Genomic DNA, 22,029 nt, shown 5'->3' with positions numbered 1-22,029 from the left:
TGAAATGTACCATTTTAGGAAAGGCAGGTGAGGGAGTAAAGCTAGGCCAACACTTTTCAGAGAAGCATACCTTTAATTAGAGGCCTCATGTGTAAACATTGATGGTACATAATTCACTTCTATGACCAAGCAGGCCACACTAATTCAAAATAAACAAAAATCCAAAATGGGTGGGAGCAATAAATATGAAACCATTACATTTAAAAATGATAAATTAGAAAAACAGTCCACTGGTGAGAACCATCAGCACACGCCAGGCACTATCACCTCAGATCCAGCACGGTAATTTTCACATCTTTTACAATCACGTGTCTGCAAACCTGAACATGAATAAAGAAGGTTGATTATTATACCAGCATTTTTTTCTCCTTTTGTTTTTGTTAATCAGTTATAGAGAAGAGCGTCATCAATACAAAATGGGTAGTCAGCATTTACCCTAACCAGGCCCTTGAAGGACAAATATTTTTAAAAATGGGTTCCGGTGGTAAATAACTAGGGTTATAGCATTATTTTACTTTCTCTGTATGTCCATCCCTCTTATTTTTTCCCTTAATCTTGTTTATTCTGTTAATATGCACATAGAAAGAATCATTCACTTTGTAAAGACACTAATTGTTACCAGTTTTCTTTATTGTTGTCTCCAGCCTATGACTGGAGTCTAGATCTTCTGAAGTATGTCTGAGTCTCCAGTCACTCCAGTCGCATGCTTACACATGCTCTGTACACTGACCATGCCCCACGGAATGCCTGCATGCCCTGGCCGTGCCCACAGGAACGCCTGCATGCCCTGGCCGTGCCCACTTGCAGCATGACTGTTGTTTTTGCCTGTCTCTAGCTGCATTTCAACAGCCACTAAAAATACTGTGCAGATCCACAGTTGAGGCTCTTTAATTCAAGAAAACGGACTACTACTGTTCTTCATAGGGCATTCATAAATAAACACAGGTAAGCAGTATTTCTGTGGGATATACAATACTGCAAAAGATTTGAATTATATCTAGTCTAATTAGTTCTTAGAATTTACCAGCTCAGCCACAAACAAAAACCCAAATCATGATACATTCCCTTATGTTCAGGTCTTCAAAACAAAATATGTCAAGTACAGAGAGATTGTAGAAAGTCAGTAATCCCACGACAACTAGACTGCATTCATCTTCAGATGACCACACTACAGTAAACTCAAACCCGATTGGCTTTTATGGGTTCCTAATTTTTGCACACAGATCTTAGTGCAGGTTTTTGAAAAATATCTTTACATAACTTGGATGCCATTGAAATGGCACTGAAATACTGAAGAATCCATACAGTTAGTTTGTAATCTCCTCTTTCTGTGTCACTGTCTGTATCTGTCATTTGCAACCCCCATTAAATGTACAGAGCTGCCTAATATGTTGGCACTATATGGATATTGTTTCTAATAATAATACAATCTAAATGATCCACTATAAAGGAAGGGCAGGGTTACCTTGGAGCAGAATGTTAGGTGCTACCCAAGGCAGCACTTAACATGAGAACTGAATGTAATGGTCTAACCTTTATGGTCATCTTAGGGCTGTACTACATTTTTTATCTGATCACATGTTACAAACAATACACCACATTCACCCTGCAATGTGCACAAGCAGTGTCAGTGACTGCACAGTGATCCCTTACATTGAATGGTTTTGGCTCCTTGCTATGAGGATGAAAGCCTTTCTTCTTACAGACAGACACTTCCAGCATGCCAGTATTAGTAAGTCGAAATATTCCGGTGCTGAAAAGTAAAAAGAAAATCATTTTTTTCTGATCATTAAAAGAAAGATACAATTATGTATAGAAAATCAAGAAAATCCAGGTAAAGTAAAATACCGGCAAAAGTCAAGCACTGTGCAGATATAAAAGACACAAATGAATGCAGTATTTTTAGTGGTGATACAGTGCAATGAGTATGTTGACAGGGGGAAAGAAGCCACAGAGCTCATCAACTCTCCTTTCACTATGCTGTACAACAATACTACATTAACATTTCCATATATATGACATGGGATCAAAGTATTTATGTGTTATACTAATATACTGTACATATCAGGCAATAAACATACTCATTGTGCTTTGGGGAACAAACAATAGCAATGGCTTCAGGTAGCATGAGCTGGTAGGAGCAGTGAGTGTGAAGATCGACACTGGATAGGAAAGCCGTCTGGGTTGGATGCGTCTGCAACGAAAAGTCACATTTAATGACATGGTAATTTACGGGCCAGTCAATCTAAAAGTCACTTATACATGGTAGTTTTCAGGACTCCCTAGTAAAGTTTCCATTTCTGCTCATAACCTCCCTGGGATTTAGGAGCATTTTTCCCATTCTTTGCTGTGTTTACTTTGTATTCTTGTATACTTCATTGTATTTTTGAAATTATACATTAGGTGTGGAACTCCTTATAATGGCCTAACAGCCCCAGTACCACAACACACAAATCTAGAGCCTCCAAGATGAAAACAAGCATTAGGTATTTTTGGGCCTAGTACACATGGACATATCTGCTACCAAATTTTATACACAGCTGCCCTTTCTGATCAATTTTTTTTCTATCATCTGGTGCCCATTGGATGTCTGTGCAAGGCTTAATGGGATGTAGCTCAAACTATGGAAGCTGTGTAAATGTATGAGGGTGGGTGAGTAGAGTATGGCTAGCCAATGGCTTTAAAGAGGAAAGAATAGGCTGTAGAGAGGGAGAAAAAAAAATTCTAAACCCGCAAAAAGTTCAGATTGTGCTGATGTGGTTACATGCCGTAGATTGCAAAATTGCAAGTTTGGGAGAAAAAAGCAGGACAAATAGTCAGAATAAATCTCCCCAACATACAGAAACCTAACTGCAGTTTAACATCTCACTAATCTATTCAAAGCTAAAGAACAAATTCCTCTTGTGCCATGAATTCATTATTCCTTGGCCATTCAATCACATTGTTTGCAACGTCCACATCTTGTATTGACAGCTTAATTCTAAAGAATAAACATGTAACACATACATGAATCCAACCCAACGTAAGCAGATTGTGCTGATCCTGTACATTAAATAATTCTTCCACATTCTCCATGTCACAATAGTCTGGTCCTGCAGACTGTTTTGGTACAATTATATGAGTAATGATGAACTCATCGTGTGTCTGTAAAACAAAGCAAACAAGTAACCTTTACTAAACAATTCAGAGTCTGTTATTATCATGTATCTAACGCAAACAACAAAAAGTCATATACCATTTCATATGCAACTGATAGATGTAGTGGCTACTTTGGGCCTGACCAAGGCTGGAGAGAATACACTTTTATCAGTGAAGGTGGGTGATCCAGCAAACATGGAATAGATCTGGTCCAGGATTAAAAAAAAACATTTGTTAACAAATAGCAAATTACTTTTAAGAAAACCATTCCAAGGCTTGCTGGATCAGGCAGCTTCAGTGATTAAAGTTTATCCTCTCTAGCCTTGGAGAGCTTTAATGAATCAGGCCTATTGCGTTCTTTTTCATGCTTCCTCCTTCCTACCACTATGTTTATCTGGTTATCCTGCCACTTACGTTCTCTCACTGTACTGTAGTTATGTAAGAGTAATACTGTCACCCTACAACAGCCGTTTTTTTATACATGGTGGAACCCTTGAAATAACCTCCATATCTTTAGGGAACCCCTTCTATAATAAATTATATATATATATATATATTATACATACACACACATACACACACACACAGCTCACTGTATTAGCATTGTGGTCATTGGGAGAATGTCATCCTTACGGATCATTGCTGCTGGTTAAACTGACCCGAGAGGAACAAATTGCTAACTTTTTTGCTTGAGACCATTCATTCAAGTGAAAACACACAGAAGCAAACAGATATCTCTAATATGGGAGATGACAATGGGCAGATATGTGTGGATATCATTTTCAACAATTCTAAAAAGAAAAAAATCTAACCGCAAGACTGACAACAATATATCCTTCATATATCTCCTATTGTTGGGGGCATTTCAGGAACTGGCAGACTTCAAACATCAGTATTGAACTAAAATATTTTTTTAGAACAGCTGTAAAATTGATATCCTCCTTATACACCATCATTCCTAGATTTCCTATTATCATAGTAAAACAGGACTGAGCCCTTGGATAAAACTACTTCAACTAGAACTTTTTGGGGTTTATTGTGCAAGAAAAGTTTTTCATCACTTACATTTTTGAAATCTTTAATAAATACCTCTGTAACCCTCCACTGATTGGATTAATTCCTTAAGCACCATTCAATATATTTGGACAATATTAGGGTTTAACTCCTGATAATAACATTAAAACAGGGTAGGTAAGTATTCCTTTATTGAATACATAAAGTTGAAATGAAAAAAACAATTTAAAAAATATTAACCTATTTTCTCTTGGAAAACACATACAAAAAAACTTTTTTTCTCAGCATGTGGGAACCCCTAAAGTAACTTTCATGTCTAAGGTAACCCCTGACAATAATACAATTACAACAGCTTTCTGTACATTATTGTGATGGACAGTGGGAAGAATGTCACCCCATATAAACAGCCAATAAGACCATTAGTGTCAGACTGACCTGAGAGGCACAAATTACTTAAGGAACCCCTAGAAACCTCAGGAGTTTTTAAAAACACTGGGATATACTAAAAAAAAGCAATATATTTTAGGTCATATTATTCAAACACCTATAAAATCTGGTTGGTGGTTGGTATAAGGGGGCTTATTGTTCTGGTACTAAAGCGGTAAACCTGTAAATGCACGGAACATTGTTTTAGTGCCAGCAATTTACTGCTGGAAGTTAAATAGGGAAGAATGATCTTTGATTGCTACTCCATGTCTGTATTTATTATAATGTGTATATGGTTTGTTTTAAGTTTTTTAATTGCTTGTCTATGTTTTTGTATTTATTTAAAATGTTACAGATAATATACTTGCTCCAAAACATTCTCTTTTCTCTGTCTCAAAATACTCAATGCCAGCGTTTCTGTTAGCTAGATCGAGATATTCTCCCCGTTTTAGTGCTTGTCAGAACAATCTGACACACTTGAGAAGAACTGAACATATCGGTCACAAAAAGCTGCATCAATTGTAGAGGAGCAAATGCTATATTCCTTCCACATGACATAACAGACACACAAAGCAATGAGAAACGCCAGATATACTGAACTCCCTATGGTTTCCTGGCCTTTCACATTTATCCCTGGACTAAAATATCCATATTGAAATCAACCAGACAGTTTGCAGTTTGTGCCACACAGAACTAGAGAAGCAGGTCTGTTTGAAATTAGGATACATGTGTGTCCCAGAATGTAAAGGAAGCTCACAGCCAAACACACGCTATTTAAACAGATCTAGACAATGGTGATGTATACCACCATACTACTAAACAATTCTGGAAATCATCAGACAACATCCATTTATTCCTGTGGTCACTGCAGTAGTTAGTAATAAGGTTTAAAGCCCATGATGGCTTATAATTATAGTCTTATCAATCCTTTCATTTAATATAATATTAAATGTGTGTGTGTGTGTGTGTGTGTGTGTGTGCGCAAATATTTGCCAAAACATAAAACAGGTATTCTATTCTATTTACTTTTAGATGGAGGACCAACATAAGAGTCACTAACAGATATTTTAGGGGATAAAGTCTGGAATCAGTCTGGAAAAAAATGGGAACAGAATATGGAGCCTAATGTCTGGATAACAAAAATATTTGGAAAAGGATCCCTTATTGGCAAAATTGACTATTCTCTTCCAGTCAGTTGGTTCAGGGCATACCCGCTAAAATAGGATTATCACCTATAAACAATCAAATGGTATTTTAGGTCAGGAAGTATCCAATTGTAGAAATCCTGAACTTTTCTGCCCTGCCAGCTCTATGCATTTCATTCTATCTAGCTGCCACAATGTGGTACACAGCATGAAAAGTTAAAAAAAAATGAAAGCACCATGGGAAGAAAACTGCCAGAAGGGACTTCAAAGATCAAAGCTAAAGCTTTCGACTGTAATCCTAGTCCTGCCTTGTACTTCCTGGTCTGTTGCACATTTATCATAGTACAACATGTATCTCATTATTTCCCCAATTTAAAGTGTTGCAGAATGTGTTATTGCTTACGGACTTTGACAACCATGTCCTTGGCTGAGCATTCTTGGAGAAAGAAATTGACAGTTGAGTTGGATTCTCATAACTACATTTACCCAAACAAAAACCAGTATGGGAGTAGTTTGTTCAGTGCTCCTGCACCGTTTTATTTAGGTTCAAAGTGGTCACAAGTCAAGCAATCAAGAACTGACGTTTCGTAAAAGATTTTTACAAACCTTAAGCACTGAGATGTTTGACAAGCATCCAATATTTCTGTGTACCATAAGCTAACAGATTTGGAATGTTTGTGAAATGTAAGTAAGGTTCCATAAAAGTTTTTTTCACATTTTAGGTTTTTCAGTTGGAGATTATCTCTTTCTGGAGCCCCTGAACCATGACAACCTGCTAATAGAGACCCCATCTGTGTCCTATGCCATACTCACACCAGTGGTGCAGAAAAAGAAAACATTTTATCCATTGTCTGGATTACGAATTAAACAATTCTTACCAGCTTTCCACAAAGGATCCCACATGTCTCGATTCCTCGGGTGGTATTTGCATCTGCCAACTGCAAAAATTTGTGAGAAAGATCTTTGGGTAGAACAACCATTCGGAGGCCTTCTACAATTTCATCTAACAAAGATACAGTAGAAAAGTAAGGTTAGCAGAGAGCAACACAATTATGCATTTCCCTTTTATTTGAATTTCACAAAGCAATATACATCATTAACATGTGCTCACCATTTTCTTTTTCACTGTATTTCTAAATTAAGATATAATTTGTTTTCTAAACTAATTTCACTGAGCTCAGTGACATTATACCAACAATCTACTACAACCTAGGTTACACAAAACATTGCCTGCTCTGAATGATCACATTATTAGCATACTTACTCTGAACGGCACTGAGAGTGGCTGCTGGCTTTAAGACTCTGTTTATAGGAGGTGACTGACTTGCATACGTGGCTGCATCATTCCTTCCAGCTTGTCCAGAAAGAACATTGCCCAATGGGTGGGTTTTAGCAGAGGGAAAACAAGTCATTACACTGCCATCTGTCTGTTCAGAGACTTTATGTGTGAGGCTGTCTTTACTTTTTTGCTGGTCTCGGATTAGGTCTTGTTTTCGAAGCTGGTCCTCAAAAAAGGTGAATTGTTCAGTCTCCATTTGCTGCTGTCGTAGCTGGGCCACTCGCTTTTTCTCTGCCTCTATTAGCTGGTGCTGCTCCATTTTTTTCAAACATTCTGCTTTCCTCTTATTCTGGTAACAAAGTGTAAAGGGAGTTGTAATTGTTTAGACTGATTTCACGGCATCACTTTTCATTACAAAATACTACTAAATATTTGTTAAATATTTATTGGAAAAAGCTGCCTTTTTATGAAAATATCGGTTATATTAGTAAGGATTTGCTTACACTAGTAAAACAAGTTTTCTGGAGAGAAGACATGGCAAGGAGCCCGTTCTTCTTTCCATTGCTCCCCACTGCTTATCTTGCCTGGCAGAGTTCCTTTAAAATCACTGTGTGAGTTCTGATCATGCAGCTATCTAATGGGGTTTAGGACCCCTCCCTTCACATTGGACTGCTTGGGTCTAATAACTGGCTGATTTAGCACTGAGCACTCCACTGTTAGAAGGAGAGATTTTCATGTTCTCCAATACCGAGAGAGTCAGTTTTATTTCAGACTTCTCAGAGGAAAATGGTGACACAAGAGAGAACAAAGAAAGCAAGCACATGGCCCTTACAAAAAATTGTGTATGTATATTGTTCTGAATGGAGTGTAGTACAGGTTTTGCCTAATAGCCACTAATGATATAAATCTATTTTGTATGCCACTAATCCCTAGACGTATAGTTAAAACCAGAGGTGATCATATCCCTGGCATGAACATTATACCTAATATACTAGGATACTGTGTAGAAAGAGTTGGGGGTGGCTTCCTTCATGTTGCTAATGAAATGAGTGCTCTGCGGAGTCTCCAAATGTGCACTGTGCGGCTTAGGTGAGCTTTAGTGCCAGGCTCATATCAACACATTCGCCCATATATCCAAAAATATGAGTGCATATGGATGGTGACAGAGGAGCCACAGAGAGAGTGCACCATCTACAAAAGTATGATTTTATATGAGGTCACTGAACAAGCGAAGAACATGTGTCGCTATAAGTAACATGTGACAGAGTTGTTTCTTCCTATGGAGTTTGGGACTGCCCAGGAAGAGTCAAGCAACTATTTTTGTGTCCTATTTACAAATCGTTTTCTCTCGCATGAGTATTGTATATGTAATCTAGGACATAACATCACACGTTTTCATTTGATACACACATATTCAAATCCATGTAAAAATGCCAAATCCCTGCTGTGCATTTTAATGAAGATTTCTGAATAACTACATATTCTTAAAAATGTTTTTTTCACAGGCAATACAAGATTTGTGACTTGTTCAAGGTGGGAGAACGTAAAAGGAATACCAAGAGCAGAACAGGACTAAAGTAAGAAAACACATGTTCCTACATCTTAATATACCATACGTACATAGAAGTCTGTCAATGTTTTCTCCCAAGATTTACACAAATTTTATCTAAAATTCACACATTCTTCTAAATGAACATTGAGTAGAAAAGGTGTGAATCTAGGATCTAGAAATGGATAAAAAGACCCCATAATGTTGAGTATTTAGGCTTCAGAAAGTTCATTTTTATTTTTAAATAGAACTTTACATTGGGGCGGCCATAGTTGTTATTGTCAGAAGCAGGCCGAGTGCCCCAATTAGTGGTGTACAATAACCAAGCTTTAGTGCTTCTCCGGTTCAATGCAAATAAAAAAGACAAATTGTCCTAATTGGGACATTGTGATATATTGGAAGAGAATGGGCAGCTAATAAAGCACAAACCGATAGGTGTCAGAATTCCTATGTGAACAACACCTGGAGGGTTACATAGTACTTATCTTTCCAAAATGTTGAAAATAAAACTAAGTATGCTTCCGTAAAATCCGCAATGACATTCATTATGTTCTTTTGGACATAAGTGACGCATTTTGGATCTATGAATTAAAGTGCTATAAACCAGAATCACCCATAAAAGAATGGGGGGAAATCAATATGAAAAGTGATAGTGATGGTCTTGTGATAGTGATGGTCTGCAAAATGATATCATAACCTTTCAGATTTCCTACACTTTTAACTGAAAGGCCCATATTAGACAAGATTGTTCCTTGCCACCATTTAGCCTAATCTCTTTAGCATATCAACATTTAAAGAAAGAAAACAAAAAGTATTCATTACTTTCCCTGCTTGATCTCTTCATCAAGGCTTTTGGAGGCGTATGGAAGACTGGTAAAAAAAATATACCACATTCAGCACAATAAGTTATAAATAACTACCACTACAAGGTTAAAGACATATACAACGAACCCTAGTAAAAAGAAAACAGGAGTTATATTTTAGACAACTTACTATGCCTTGCATATATTCTTGGTATTCTAGGTTATATTTTTTCAGAAGATCTTTTTTAAGATCATCAGTTCTTGGAAATGCAATCTCCTTTAATTTCTGAAAGAGGAAAACAGAACAGGAAATAATGTCAATAATCAAAGTATTAAAGATATTACTACTATTTGCAGTTTGGGGAGTAGGGGCCTGGTTTATTAAAGCTTTCCTGGACTGGAGAAAATAGACCATCATGGGTGATCCAGGTTTCCTGGATCACCTAGATTCATCTATGATAGTCTATATTTTCCAGTCTTGCAGAGCTTTAATAAATTAGACCCTAGATATTTATGACACACTGCATGTGTACAAGAATAACATCTGATGGCAATATGATTTTTACCAAAAGATGAAAAATTAATAAATGACAACTGTATTATCCCCATGTCCCATTATGGTACATGGTTATGTCATAGTTATGATGAGAGTTACAAGCCATCCTCTATCTCTGGGTTATACAGCAAATGTGCCAAGTTATTCAATCATTGTAACATTCATTACAAGGTTATTCTTTACACAATTATACAGAACTAATGACAAAACAAATTCAAAATTACCCTGGCCATATGAGTATGACTTTAAAAGTTTGACCAGAGAAACTTATAATAAAACACAACATTTATGCTTGAGGATTGATAAACAGTTCACGGAAGAAAAAAATAAAAAATTAAATAAACAAATCCAACCTGTAATATATCTTGTTTTTCTGGAATTTCACATTGTTGGTAGTCTCGGTGGTGAGGCAGCTTCTCAACAAACAGCCTAAAACCAACCAACAGACAACTCTTGGCTTACATAATAATTTGGTGATAGCAGAGGACATGCTTATATCAGAACATAAATGGACATACGTTATAAATTTATTGTAGAGAACAAAGGCATTTTCAAGGTTTCCTTCATCTAAATACACAGAGGCCATTCTTTCCATCTCCACTCCAGATCGAAAGTAGCGCCGGGGTGTGATGTCTTCATTAATCGTGATATTACAGCCCAACTTCCTGAGGGCACGAACTCGTTCCTCTGGGGTTAGAGACACATCTGTGTGATCTGGCAATGCCACAAGCTTTTTCTGCACACAGAATAAAAAACACCTGCATCATAAAACAAAATATATAAAGGTATAAAAAAGCAAATAGAACAAGGTATAAAACCTCCTAGTAAGTAAACTATTCATTTCGTAACATTGTCTTCTTTAGTATTACAGAACTCACAGGAAACATTTACAAGTATTTCTCCCTAAAGCAGATTATAAATAAATATATATATTATATATACAGCGTCTAGCAGCCACCTCTTTATATTACTGTATATCAGGTCACTACATCCCACCACATCTCCAATGTCTAGTTTTCAAAATTGCAAACATTTCAGCAAACTGTATAATACATTTTTACCAGCTTGTTTCATGACTATTTATGTGCATTTGTTCAAATATAAGTCAGCAACTTTCCAATGTTTACTAAAATCAGATGACAGCGCTACCCTAGGATTCACATATATAGGCAGTACCCTGTTTAAGATTCTCATTAGAGATCAAACTTTATTACTGTTTATGCAAATTTGCCAACAGCAGGAAGTCCAAAAGTGGATTACCAATAATTATTAACAGTGCAAGAAATTGACTAATGAGAGAGGCCATCAAGAGATCAAAGCTTCCCAAGCTTAAAGATGAGAGACTATCATGGGTGAACCTGGGTGATCCAGCAAACCCGGGATGAGAGTTTTTTTCAAAATGATTCGCTTTTGGTGGGCAAATGCTTTAAAATCTTGGACCAGATCCATTATAGGTTTGCTGGCTTATCCATGATAATCTATTTTCTCATCTTGGAGAGCATAAATAAATGAGGTCCAATGTTGAGTTATAGGCCTCAGTAGCTCAGTTTAAAGAGCCAATCACTTACAGCTTTAGAAGAGAGTAGCATAGGTAACTAAAACTCACATGACATCTCACCTAGTTTGCCAAAATACATTTGGGAACCTCTTTGATCAGCTGGTTTTCCAATATTCAATATATTTAATTAGGTATAAAAAAATATTACATTTTGCTCCATTAATAGACTACATTTTTGCAATATTCCTTTCCATGCATCCTCCCCATTGTCCGACTTTTCCAAATAGAATATTAGGGCAACAAACTTCTATGAAAGACAAAAGGCCCATACATTTTTTTTTAAAAAAATTTCTTTCTGCAATAAGACACATAGAATAGTGTGCTCTATCAGTTCTACCTTTTCTTCAAAATTCACCCATGAATTATCAGAAGTGCCACATGCCTTATAAAACCTAGGCCAATATGGCAAGATTTCACAATATGATAAAACAAAGCATGCATAACAAAGAAAGTAAGAGGATTCACCAGAGATGAAATGGTGATGGACTGCTCCATGCCGTCTTCAGATTTGATAGGTAGGGGCTAGTAACGGCTTTACAATCCTTCCATCTGCAACCAAAGGGGAACAGAAAAAAAATCAATTCTTGTTTCACAAGTATCAAATAACATCAGTTCCTCTAATCTGTATGAATCACTGGTCGATATGACGGCTCAGAAAATTAATAATGATCTCAAACCCTGTGCATAGGCGTGGAAGCATTACACATTTGAGTATCCTTTCAGGAAATACAATTCAGTCATTTTCTGCTCATTAGTCTCATTTAAGGAGGCCCTATTTACAGACAAAATACAAGAAGGAGAAGAGTGAGGAAATTTTTTTTCTTATAACTGCCATTTCCCTTTTTAATTAGACATAGAAAATAAGGACTTAATTTTATTAATTTTTTAAACATTTGAGTTTTTATTACCCTTTTAGATATATAAAAAAACATAAAAGAAAATAAAACTGTTAAAGTTTTAAATGGAATGATGAAGAGATCATCTTAGGTTTGCTTGATCTCTGGTATGTTGCTGTAACTTTTAGGAGGAAAGGACTACATTCAAGGAGATTGCGCTATGTTTATTCAATAATTTATATGTTCCATATTTGGGAACTCAGAAAGTTAGGCATCTTGGCATGGCAGAGTGACCTTCACATGTACTTGTATGTTTACAACCAAGACCCCACTTTTTGTTGAAAATTAAGTAAGTTGTTGAAACAATTATTATTTATTTTTTACTGGCTAAATTCTATGTATGCTGATGATCCCTTATGTAATTGGTGTCCTCACTGGGAAAGTCCAAAAAGCTTTGTTCTAGGAATCATGGTCACTGAGAAATAAAGTGCGAGGGAATCCAGAATTTTAGGTTTGGTCTGGGACTAGGAAAGGGGACATTTTTAAATAGGGACTTTCTAATTGAGTTTTTGTGCTTCTTTTTACATTCAAAAATTCAAACTTGATTTACTTTGGATATCCATTGGATACAGTTTTTAGATCTTTACTTGAAAAACATTCTTGTGAAAAAATGAAAAGTATTTTTTTTTAGAAATATACCATTCTAAACAGGTTGAGAATAATCAAATGAACATAAGAAGGTAAACTGTGTACCAAAACAAATCAATCAGTTGTCAATGGTTGTTACTTGGGCATCCAAGACTAGGGGCCCTCATTATTAAGTATATAACCATAATCAAATACTCCATATAAAACAACTACAGCATTTAAAACCAATAAATAAATACCCTTTCTACAGAATTTCCCATTACTTTACTAGTAAAAATGCTGAATGCAGCAAACCTAGAAATACTGCATTGGGCTTCAAACATCAGAATCTATCATACAAATTTCTTTCTTCATTCTTTTTTCTGCTGAATAAAGCCTTTAAGGTTCCCCCTAAAGATATATTTATCTTCCTAAAGTGATCTGTGCTTTGTCCACGTAGGTAGAAATAAGAAAAGTCTTTGCAGCGAGTTATGTAGTACAGAAGCTTGTTGTATAGCCAGAATATGTGTTACATCAGATTAAGAAACACTAACATAGGTTGTAGCTGGGTGGACACAAGGGTGGGGGCCACATTACCAAACCCTATTATCAGTGCAAGTTGGATGTATGTCAGGAGGTGACAGCCGAATAAACTATATTGGAAATGCTGACAACAAGTTCAGAATTGTAATGTCTAGGGTTTCACTAATACTGACTAAAATCAATACTCTATCTGTTCAGCATTACTGCCAGAGATCTGTTTAATATTTATAGTGTCTTCTTATGACAGGAAACCACATGACTGTGTGATAGAGGACAAAATAATGTGCATGTTAAAGATGCCAGTCAATAATGTGCATGTTAAAAGATGCCAGAATTTAAAACACAAAGGCTGACCTCCATTTGTTCAAGTTAGTTATCTGGAACTTATTCTGACCCTATAGCTTCAGGACAAGCCGGTCTAATCCACTATTTCCAACATTCTTGACCTTGACGACTTCCCTGGCTAAATATTTGTTTTGGCTCAGAACTAATAAGTACTGAGGAAACATGCTACATTTATTATGATATTCAGATTGTAGTTTCCTTCATCACGTGTGCTCCATTAAGTGTACTCATAATCCAACTAGCAATCCTTAAACTCGTCCTTGGAATTAAGAAATATCAAGAAGGAAACATGGGGATTTGGGAAATAGATCATTGGATTTTATTTAAAAAGCTTGTTGCCCGTTATCAAAAGTTGTTTAGGCTCTGGTGTTGGTTTCCATGCCATGACAAAACACATCCCCCAACACGTCTTCCTCCTAAATTGAGTTTGGAACCAGGAATTCCCACAAGAGTTATAAACTCCCCAAACCCTAAATTGAATGTCACTAAAGGCTGACAAACACACAACTCCAACAACATGCACAGACATCACCCTTGTCTCTACCATGTACTTATTTTATAGTACAGTTGTATGCCTAATTTATTTAGGCCCTTGCCATTTTATTAACTTTATCATTGTGATTGCCTCTCCCTCATGTTTATCTGTAGCTTATGTGCTACCCTCTTGCATTTATAGATTCTCTTTTATTCTTTACAAATGTTATTATATGTTTTTGTCTATCAAAACAACTTTCTACCCTGTGGAAACTGGTCACCTTTTTTTGTAGATAATAAGTCCACTATTAAATCAATGCTGGTGCAGTGCTAATTCTCCACCTTCAAAACCACATAGAACAGAGCACAAAGCTTTCTAATTATTGCTACTGTTAGCAATACACAAGGCGACAGAAAAAGAAATTACACTTTGTCCCACGCATAGTGCTGCTTGGTACGGAGAGGTGGGGGGGCTTTCCATCATTATCCAGCAAGACATAGCAGCTCTTTACCAAAAAGGAATGAGTCACTCACATTTATTAGTGATTTGTTCTAAACACAGAAAAGACTTCCTCCTTGACTAACAAGTCTAAAAAGGATCACAGCTGGGAGCAAAAAAAATGTGTCCTACCTAAGTCAAGAAAAATCAAAAACCCAAAATAATATTTTGCAGCCTACCGGTGCAAAAAGTGGTGGCTTCATTCATTGTTTCCAGGCTTTGATACACTATATTTTTCATCGGTTGACCTCCAAGTAACACATGTCCTGTCCTATAGGATAATTCTCACTTTACTGTACCTTTGGAGGAGCACCATTGTCTCCCTAGGAAGTGTTTTAGGACTACAGCTCATATCCCCATCAATGATATTCCAGGCTGGTGGTGTAATGTGGGGAATGTTTTCATGACTCTTGAATGCCACAGTCAATCCAAGTAGTGGTGCTGACCCTGAGCATCTTTTCTAAGTATGTAATCGTTGGGCAAGATTGAGGATCAAGAGAATGAGAAGATTGGCATTTTTGCCCAATTATCCAAAGAATCACACATCTAATAATTCACATTTCCTTGTCTTCCTAATTGCAATTCTTCCTAGATTTGGTAGATCTGTATGAAATTATCTAGCCGAATCAGTGGTTGTATTGATTTAGTCACCACTACATGTTTAATGTATAAACGTACTTGCCCTTATCTTATTTCTGTACCCATTAAATACAGGTTGTATTATACCACTGTAATGTTTTTTGTTCCCAAAACATTGCACCATTACAGCACTGTATAGAACTCTTGCATTTGGCATAAGATCTTCAAATAATGTCATTAGGTGGATCATCAATTTTTTTGATTTCTCTTTCACCTTCACATAGCTGCCAAAAATCACACTGTTTCTGCCAAGCGGCCTGCATCGAAAAGGAAACTGGCAACTCTGCCTAGGCAATGGAGTAGCTGAAGACCTATGAGCCCCAAAGTTACCTTTTGACAAAGATGCTTCCCCATGCTGCCTCTCTTCTTGGCACCCTCCATACCCAAGCCGACATCATACTCTTCCTTATATCCAAGGAACTCCCCAGCCTTCTCACCCCTAACACCCTGCACTCACTTTGATATTAAAGACCCAGATACTTGCAATACGTGACTGTGACGACAAGGAGACTTTACATGTTTCAAATGCATTCTGACAACTCTCTCAATATACAATGTTCTGTATGTATACCATGCTCAATATTTAACACCAAACTCAGAATGAACCGGGGCCCATTTCCTGTATATATATTATATATATATGGTACACTCTCTTGTATATATCTAGAAACTTTTTTCACATTTTGTATGTGTGTCATAGCAGAGTGGGCATAATTTGAGAAGCAGATTAGTACACAATTGTAAGGGCAGATCATAAGGGCAAGAACTCACAAATACAGAGAGATCCCCTCCCATCTTCTGTATGTGCCTGGTCACATGTCTCATATTATTTTCCCTATAAAAAGTTGTATCGTTTTTTTAAATCAACCCCAGCAAACCATTTAACATTATTTCAAGCCAACAATTGAGTAGACTCATATCTTTGCAAAATCTAAAAAAAAATGGTGTTACTTGTAGAGTTTGGTGCCAATGATATCCTTGCACATTGTTGCCAAATATAATACAACCTCATATCCTGTAAAGCTCCTGACCTTGAAACAGGAGGTCAAAGCCATCTACTGCAAGAAAAACAGAGCTACATTAACTAATTAAAATTTTCCACTCCGCAAACAAAGTCATAGCGTATGTTCAGCAAATGACCACTACAGACAAAATAATTCATTACTACTAAAATGAAGGACTTGGGTGTTGAGGTCATCTAGAACAAAAATCATATCTGGAGAAAACATAAACGGAAATTAGAAAAAGGTTTGTTTTTCAAATCTTTTTATTGATCGATTTTAATGATCCAAAGTAACCTTAATTATTGTAAGCTTATATAAGGGTGACAAGACTCTGTTTTTTAATTGTGCTCCTGTACTGTCATCCTGTTGCATGGGCTTTTAATAGAGGCTAAGAGCAGATGTAGAACTGCTACTGGATTAAGTGATCCTATACTGCTCCAAGTCCTGGTTCTAAAAGAATTTACAACAGGCTGCAGTACTGAATGTGTGCCCATTTAATCTCTATTTGGCCTGTTGAGTGTGGATGCTACTAATGTTGTTTCCAAGGCAGCGGATCACTGGTGTGAGAAAGGGATAACCTTTGGTTATAGAATAATTTATTGCGCACACATCCTTTTTTGTTTGTTTTCTAAAAAATACACCAGTCTACCTCTGCTGCATATAAGCAGTGTTCAACCCTGGCATTTTTTTAAGCCAGGTGGGAAGAAATTGTAGATGAGTCACAGCCCCTGTATTGTGACCCAGCTCTTCAGTACCCACCCAAGAACAGCAGAATGGTTACTGAAAAGTTTTGGGTGGTGCACCCAGCTAAAAGGGGAAGGGAAATCACTAATAAGAGTTATATAAATTACAATAAAACAACATACTGTGACACTGTATTTACACAATGACATTGGAAGACTATATGAAAAGGATAATTTTATATAGGAAATACTACATTTTGACAGCCGTTCCTACTATATAATACAAAGCAGTTCCCAGCTGTCAGTTTGACAGCCAATCTTTGCTAGCAACAGCAACAAACGTCTGAAAATAACCTAATTTCAACAAACATTGATGTGGTCAACTTATTCCAAATCTTTGAGAAATGGTATGCAGTCATTACTGAGGTGCATGTAGACAAGAAGGCCTCCAAAAATCTGCATCATTAAATGAAAAGGAGAAATACAGGCCTTATACTTTGCTCTGTACAAAACACCAACACACATAAAAGAGAAATTCATATTTTTTTAGCAGGAGGTAGAAGTTCCTCTTTAAGCAAAGAACAGTGCAAAAGAAGACATTGCCCGAAAAGGAGAAGTGTGATCATACACAAGTCTTAAAATATTATAACCCACACACAACAATGACAGACATCTTCTGCTGAGGAACCTATGCGGGGAATAAATTGTGAGTTATTATATAATGGTCTCATGTGGGGTGACAGCCATAAATATAGGACAGGAAAGAGGAAGAGAGAAAATAATTGGTATCTCGGTATTATAGTTTCCTGTGACTGGCAACATGTACAGCGTGTTGTATATTCCACATAAATCATTTATATGAGCCACTTTACCCATTATTTTTGCTTTAAAGATTTCTTAATCAATGTAATACACAGATTAGAGGTCACACCACTGCTGTACATATAAAAGACATAAAATACAATGAAACAAGATACTGCAACACTATTTACAAAATGACATTGGCTGACCATATGAAAAACATCATTTACATAGGAGAAGCTTCATTTTGACAGCCGTTCTTGCTATATAAAACATTTTGACAGCCGGAATTTGCTGGCAACAGCAACAAGGGTCACAGTGGCAGAGGGAGAACAACTGAATGAATACATCTCCTTTAGGAGAATTGGTCACATTGCCCTGAATATAAATCCTAAAAAATAAACATAGATTCAGCTTCATGTTTTATTTATAATAATGTCAGGCTCCAGGTAACAGTCTTATGGGTACTCTGCATGTGGACAGACAAAACGCATGCAGAGTACCCATTGCTTTACAACAACACACTCCAATCATTTTCTGAATTGCTTGCTTTTTGCGTGCCCTTTCTATTTTCATATTGGAGAACTGTTAGTTTAACATACATCTGGGATTAGACTTTTACCTGTTCTGTATGAGTGGAAATAGATAATATGTGGCAAAAGGGAGTGTCAGCAAGGATTCCCTACAATTCATATGGTGGAAGCTAAAGTCAACAGTCGTTCTCTGTAGCAAAAAAAGCAAATAACCTGAATGTAACAAGGCTTAATGACACATGACTTCTTCTGGCACAGAGTTGGTATTATGGGCATCTGCATAGCATGACCAAAAAAAGCCAGTACCTGGAAAGATTTGTGAACAACAAAAGCAAAACTTCCAAGTTAAAATATGTATAATACATTTCCTTTGTTACAAGAATTAGTGGAAAAAATTTTTGGAACGGTCACCCAAACCGAACAGAAAGGCACCGTATGTAGGAAGTTCACAGAGAGCAAAAAAACCTGCCAGGACTGTCACCTGTTCCCTACTTTATCAATCGTATAAAAATAGAAGCACCGCCTAATTCTGCATTAAGTGGCGGATTCCAGGTAAAGGGTGTTCTCCCAAAGTAATGCTTAGGCACAACTGAGATTTCAAGATGTCCTTGAATCTTCACTTTTTGAGCTTCACTGTAAATTTGACCCTAATACCTGGAAACTGATCTATAAAAAACAAATACCTGCACTAAAAGACAAAGGGATCTCCATATCAATCCTGACATATCAGACAGAGGTTTGTTCTGGGGTATGATCACAATGCTCTCAGCAGTGAATGGTTTGTTCATCGCACAATAAATAGCACTATCAGAGGTCAGTCCAGGACAATCCTTTACTTTGTATTTTTATTGTATTACTTTGAACCCATTATAAAAAGACAGTAAAGCTGATGTCATACATGTCATCTCAGTAACAATCTGCCAGCAACAAGATCACTTAAAGGTGACGCAAAGTGAAAGAACTTGTACTCACATATGGCTCCATTGCCGGTCGGAGGGGCGAGGTGTGCCGTACGTACAAATAAAACATTGCACAATTCCACACAACAAAGTTTAAATTTCTCTTTGATTTGTTGGTGTAGGCTTCTGTACTTGATCATTGCTTCTACCACAATATATTGAATTGTGTTGGTGGTTTGATCGGTCAGACTTGTGTCTCCAGGACAGGAAGTGAAGGGAAATCACCATAATGGGACACATATAGAAAACAATAATCATTCAGGGCTTTAATCCTTTTCCAAATCAAAACCTAAAGTTTTTGCTATACACTTTGCGTAATTACTTGAAGTTTTGTGAAAAAAAAAATTCACTTACCTTTACAAGTCTGTTCACAAACCAAAACCAACAAGTCCCATACTAGTACATAGTTACCAACTCTTTAGAGTCATGTTTACAAGTGGAGATCAAACGTCAGCAGTGTGTATGAGGCTGAGAATGTCATACATCAATCATAGACACCCAGGAGGTAGGATAAACATATACAGCTTTCCATAAAGCTCCGAGACATTTTAATATCTGGAATGTTTTGGGAATGGCAACGATGCTGAGTAAGCAGAGAGTCACAGGCATGCGAGTTATAATAGGAGGTAATGTCGTCAGGTCACTGTGTCAGTGCCATGTCAGTTTCCTGCTATATTACATTACATTACAGATAACTTGTGTTAGAGCGGCCATCACAATGTATTTCTCCGTTGACTTTTTCCTATGTTTTTGAGAAGGACGTTATGTGTTCTTTACAAATTCCATGGGCAAGATGAGCACCCCTTTACCTGCACATGGCAGGACCACAATGATCATGTACCCAACGTGCCATTTAAAACATTAACATGCATCAACATTGTCATCCAATGTAACCTTCATAGGTCTGCCCAGAATAGAAGAAAACATTAAAAGGACATTCCAGACCCGCAGTATTCCGCCAGGGGCTCAGCCTCAAATAAATGGGTGCAGCTTGGAACCATTTTTTGGCATGTGGCTTCTACTGCTTGCCACGCGGTTCCCTAAGAACCCTTTTGGCTGTGCGCTGGCTCTTGGAAGATTCACTCCGCAGCCGTATGTGGCTCTGATTGCAGGGCCCATGACCGATCGCCATCCTGACAATTTCTTCTTGTAAATCTGGGTACAGTTTTCTGTACGCCCTGGAGTGCCAACTTGTAGTTTCACACTCTGACTATGAAACTATTTTTTAGTTTTGGATAGAATAACAAAAGGTTAGATCTCCCACAGTGCTTATTGTAAAGAGTCACCTATACTTGTATTGGTGATCAGTGTTCCCAAACATTCACCCAACGGGACTCCATTTTGGAGATTTTCCCTAACTTCCTGTTGCTTCTCTTGGACAATTATGGGAAATTTCCCCAATGAAAAAGCAGAGGAATAAACCCTTCCCTACTCTATCCAAAAATAATATTTAATAATACCCTTTAAAAAAAAAAAAACAGTGTACTTCCCCAACACACATCAACCTATCCCCCATATTCCAGTCCTACATCCATTGATTTGTTGTTTACATCAATAAACAAACAAATGTTAGTAAATCCCACCAGCCGTATTTACATAACACACATCATTCATTCATCTACAACAAACATTTATAATCATAACAATTCATTCCAAGAAGAAAAAAAAATGGATCCTGATTGTAAACAAACAACCTATATACAAATACACCATCCTAACCAATCAGACCCTAGGTTCCTTAATCTCATGGCTCTAAACTAATGAACGCTTGAATCTGATTGGTGATTGCAAGCGTCTATAAAGACGCAGCCAATGATAAAAGACCTGAGAGTGCACCTGTAACCAATTACACATCATGATCTGGTGGCCATAGTTTGTATTATAGGTATAGCTGGTTGCCAGGGGCAACACTGTTTACATGCAATGTATAGGATAGATAGCTCTGTATATCACAGATTATCAGTGAAGGACAACCATGACACATGGGTGACCTAATAGACATGACACAGCTCTCACATACTTCTTGTTCATGCAGCAAATGTCACATTTCCTTCTCCTCCATAGATATAGATACCAAAGCCCTGGTGGGGTCCCTCCATACCAATCCCCCTATAAATACCAGTCCATGCAGCTACTTACTAACAATGGCCAGCTTGCTCCAGACCTTGCTGCTCATCAGCCTCTGTGCTTCCCTGGCTTTTGCTGGAAAGAGCTGCAGCTGGCGTGTTTTTGTATGACAGGAACAAATGTCAGCCCTGGGGGTGTGATAGTCCTGCCCCCCCTGTGTACAGCAGCACGTTGTCCCAGGTAGAGCTGAGGATGACCCTGTTAGGAAGGAAGCAGCATGCTCTGCACTCCTCATACAATCTAATGTGATTTATTCTGAGCAGAGGAACAGCTCCCGCCTCTCCAGGAAGCAAAATGTCTGCAGCTGCCTCATAGCTCCTTATGCATGGGATCCCTGGGGATGGCATGATGCTTTGTCATGTAACATGTGCAGGACATGGCTGCTCACATGATCTGGGGGGTAATACTTGGATTGCTGCATGCCTCCTATATTATACATGGGCTGTCTGGTATTTTACATTGATGATCATGTGGGAATGTGTGCAGTGGTG

At 37.3% G+C, this 22,029-nt stretch overlaps 2 protein-coding genes across 4 annotated transcripts in view; one reads left to right on the top strand and one right to left on the bottom strand.

Annotated features, from left to right (window-relative positions):
* Positions 1–53: 53 nt before the first annotated feature.
* On the bottom strand, positions 54–21,771 carry STAMBPL1 (STAM binding protein like 1). Of its 3 annotated transcripts, none has more exons than XM_072423262.1 (11): positions 21,551–21,771; positions 11,934–12,017; positions 10,429–10,646; positions 10,264–10,339; positions 9,545–9,640; positions 6,988–7,351; positions 6,602–6,726; positions 3,007–3,144; positions 2,082–2,194; positions 1,654–1,753; positions 54–320 (listed from the first exon to the last, which is right to left on the bottom strand). In XM_072423262.1, exons 2-11 carry the CDS (start codon positions 11,961–11,963, stop codon positions 264–266), a joined length of 1,317 nt encoding a protein of 438 aa, XP_072279363.1. In that variant the 5' UTR covers positions 11,964–12,017; positions 21,551–21,771; the 3' UTR covers positions 54–263. The 3 variants fall into 3 exon arrangements, with proteins under 3 accessions (XP_072279363.1, XP_072279364.1, XP_072279365.1); XM_072423263.1 differs by having other exon boundaries at positions 21,555–21,771; XM_072423264.1 differs by lacking the exon at positions 21,551–21,771 and adding an exon at positions 21,432–21,450.
* ANKRD22 (ankyrin repeat domain 22) overlaps positions 7,174–22,029 on the top strand; it is a 34,152-nt gene continuing 19,296 nt past the window's right edge. The window contains exons 1-2 of the mRNA XM_072423269.1: positions 7,174–7,238; positions 8,508–8,579. The gene's annotated coding sequence lies outside the window, so the exon portion shown is untranslated. The remainder of the gene's footprint in view (positions 7,239–8,507; positions 8,580–22,029) is intronic.

The sequence above is a fragment of the Pyxicephalus adspersus genome, chromosome 10 (genome assembly GCF_032062135.1).
Source record: "Pyxicephalus adspersus chromosome 10, UCB_Pads_2.0, whole genome shotgun sequence".
Lineage (NCBI taxonomy): Eukaryota > Metazoa > Chordata > Amphibia > Anura > Pyxicephalidae > Pyxicephalus > Pyxicephalus adspersus.
Note: the sequence above shows the minus strand (reverse complement) of the source record. Positions and strands in the feature narration are given on the sequence as shown.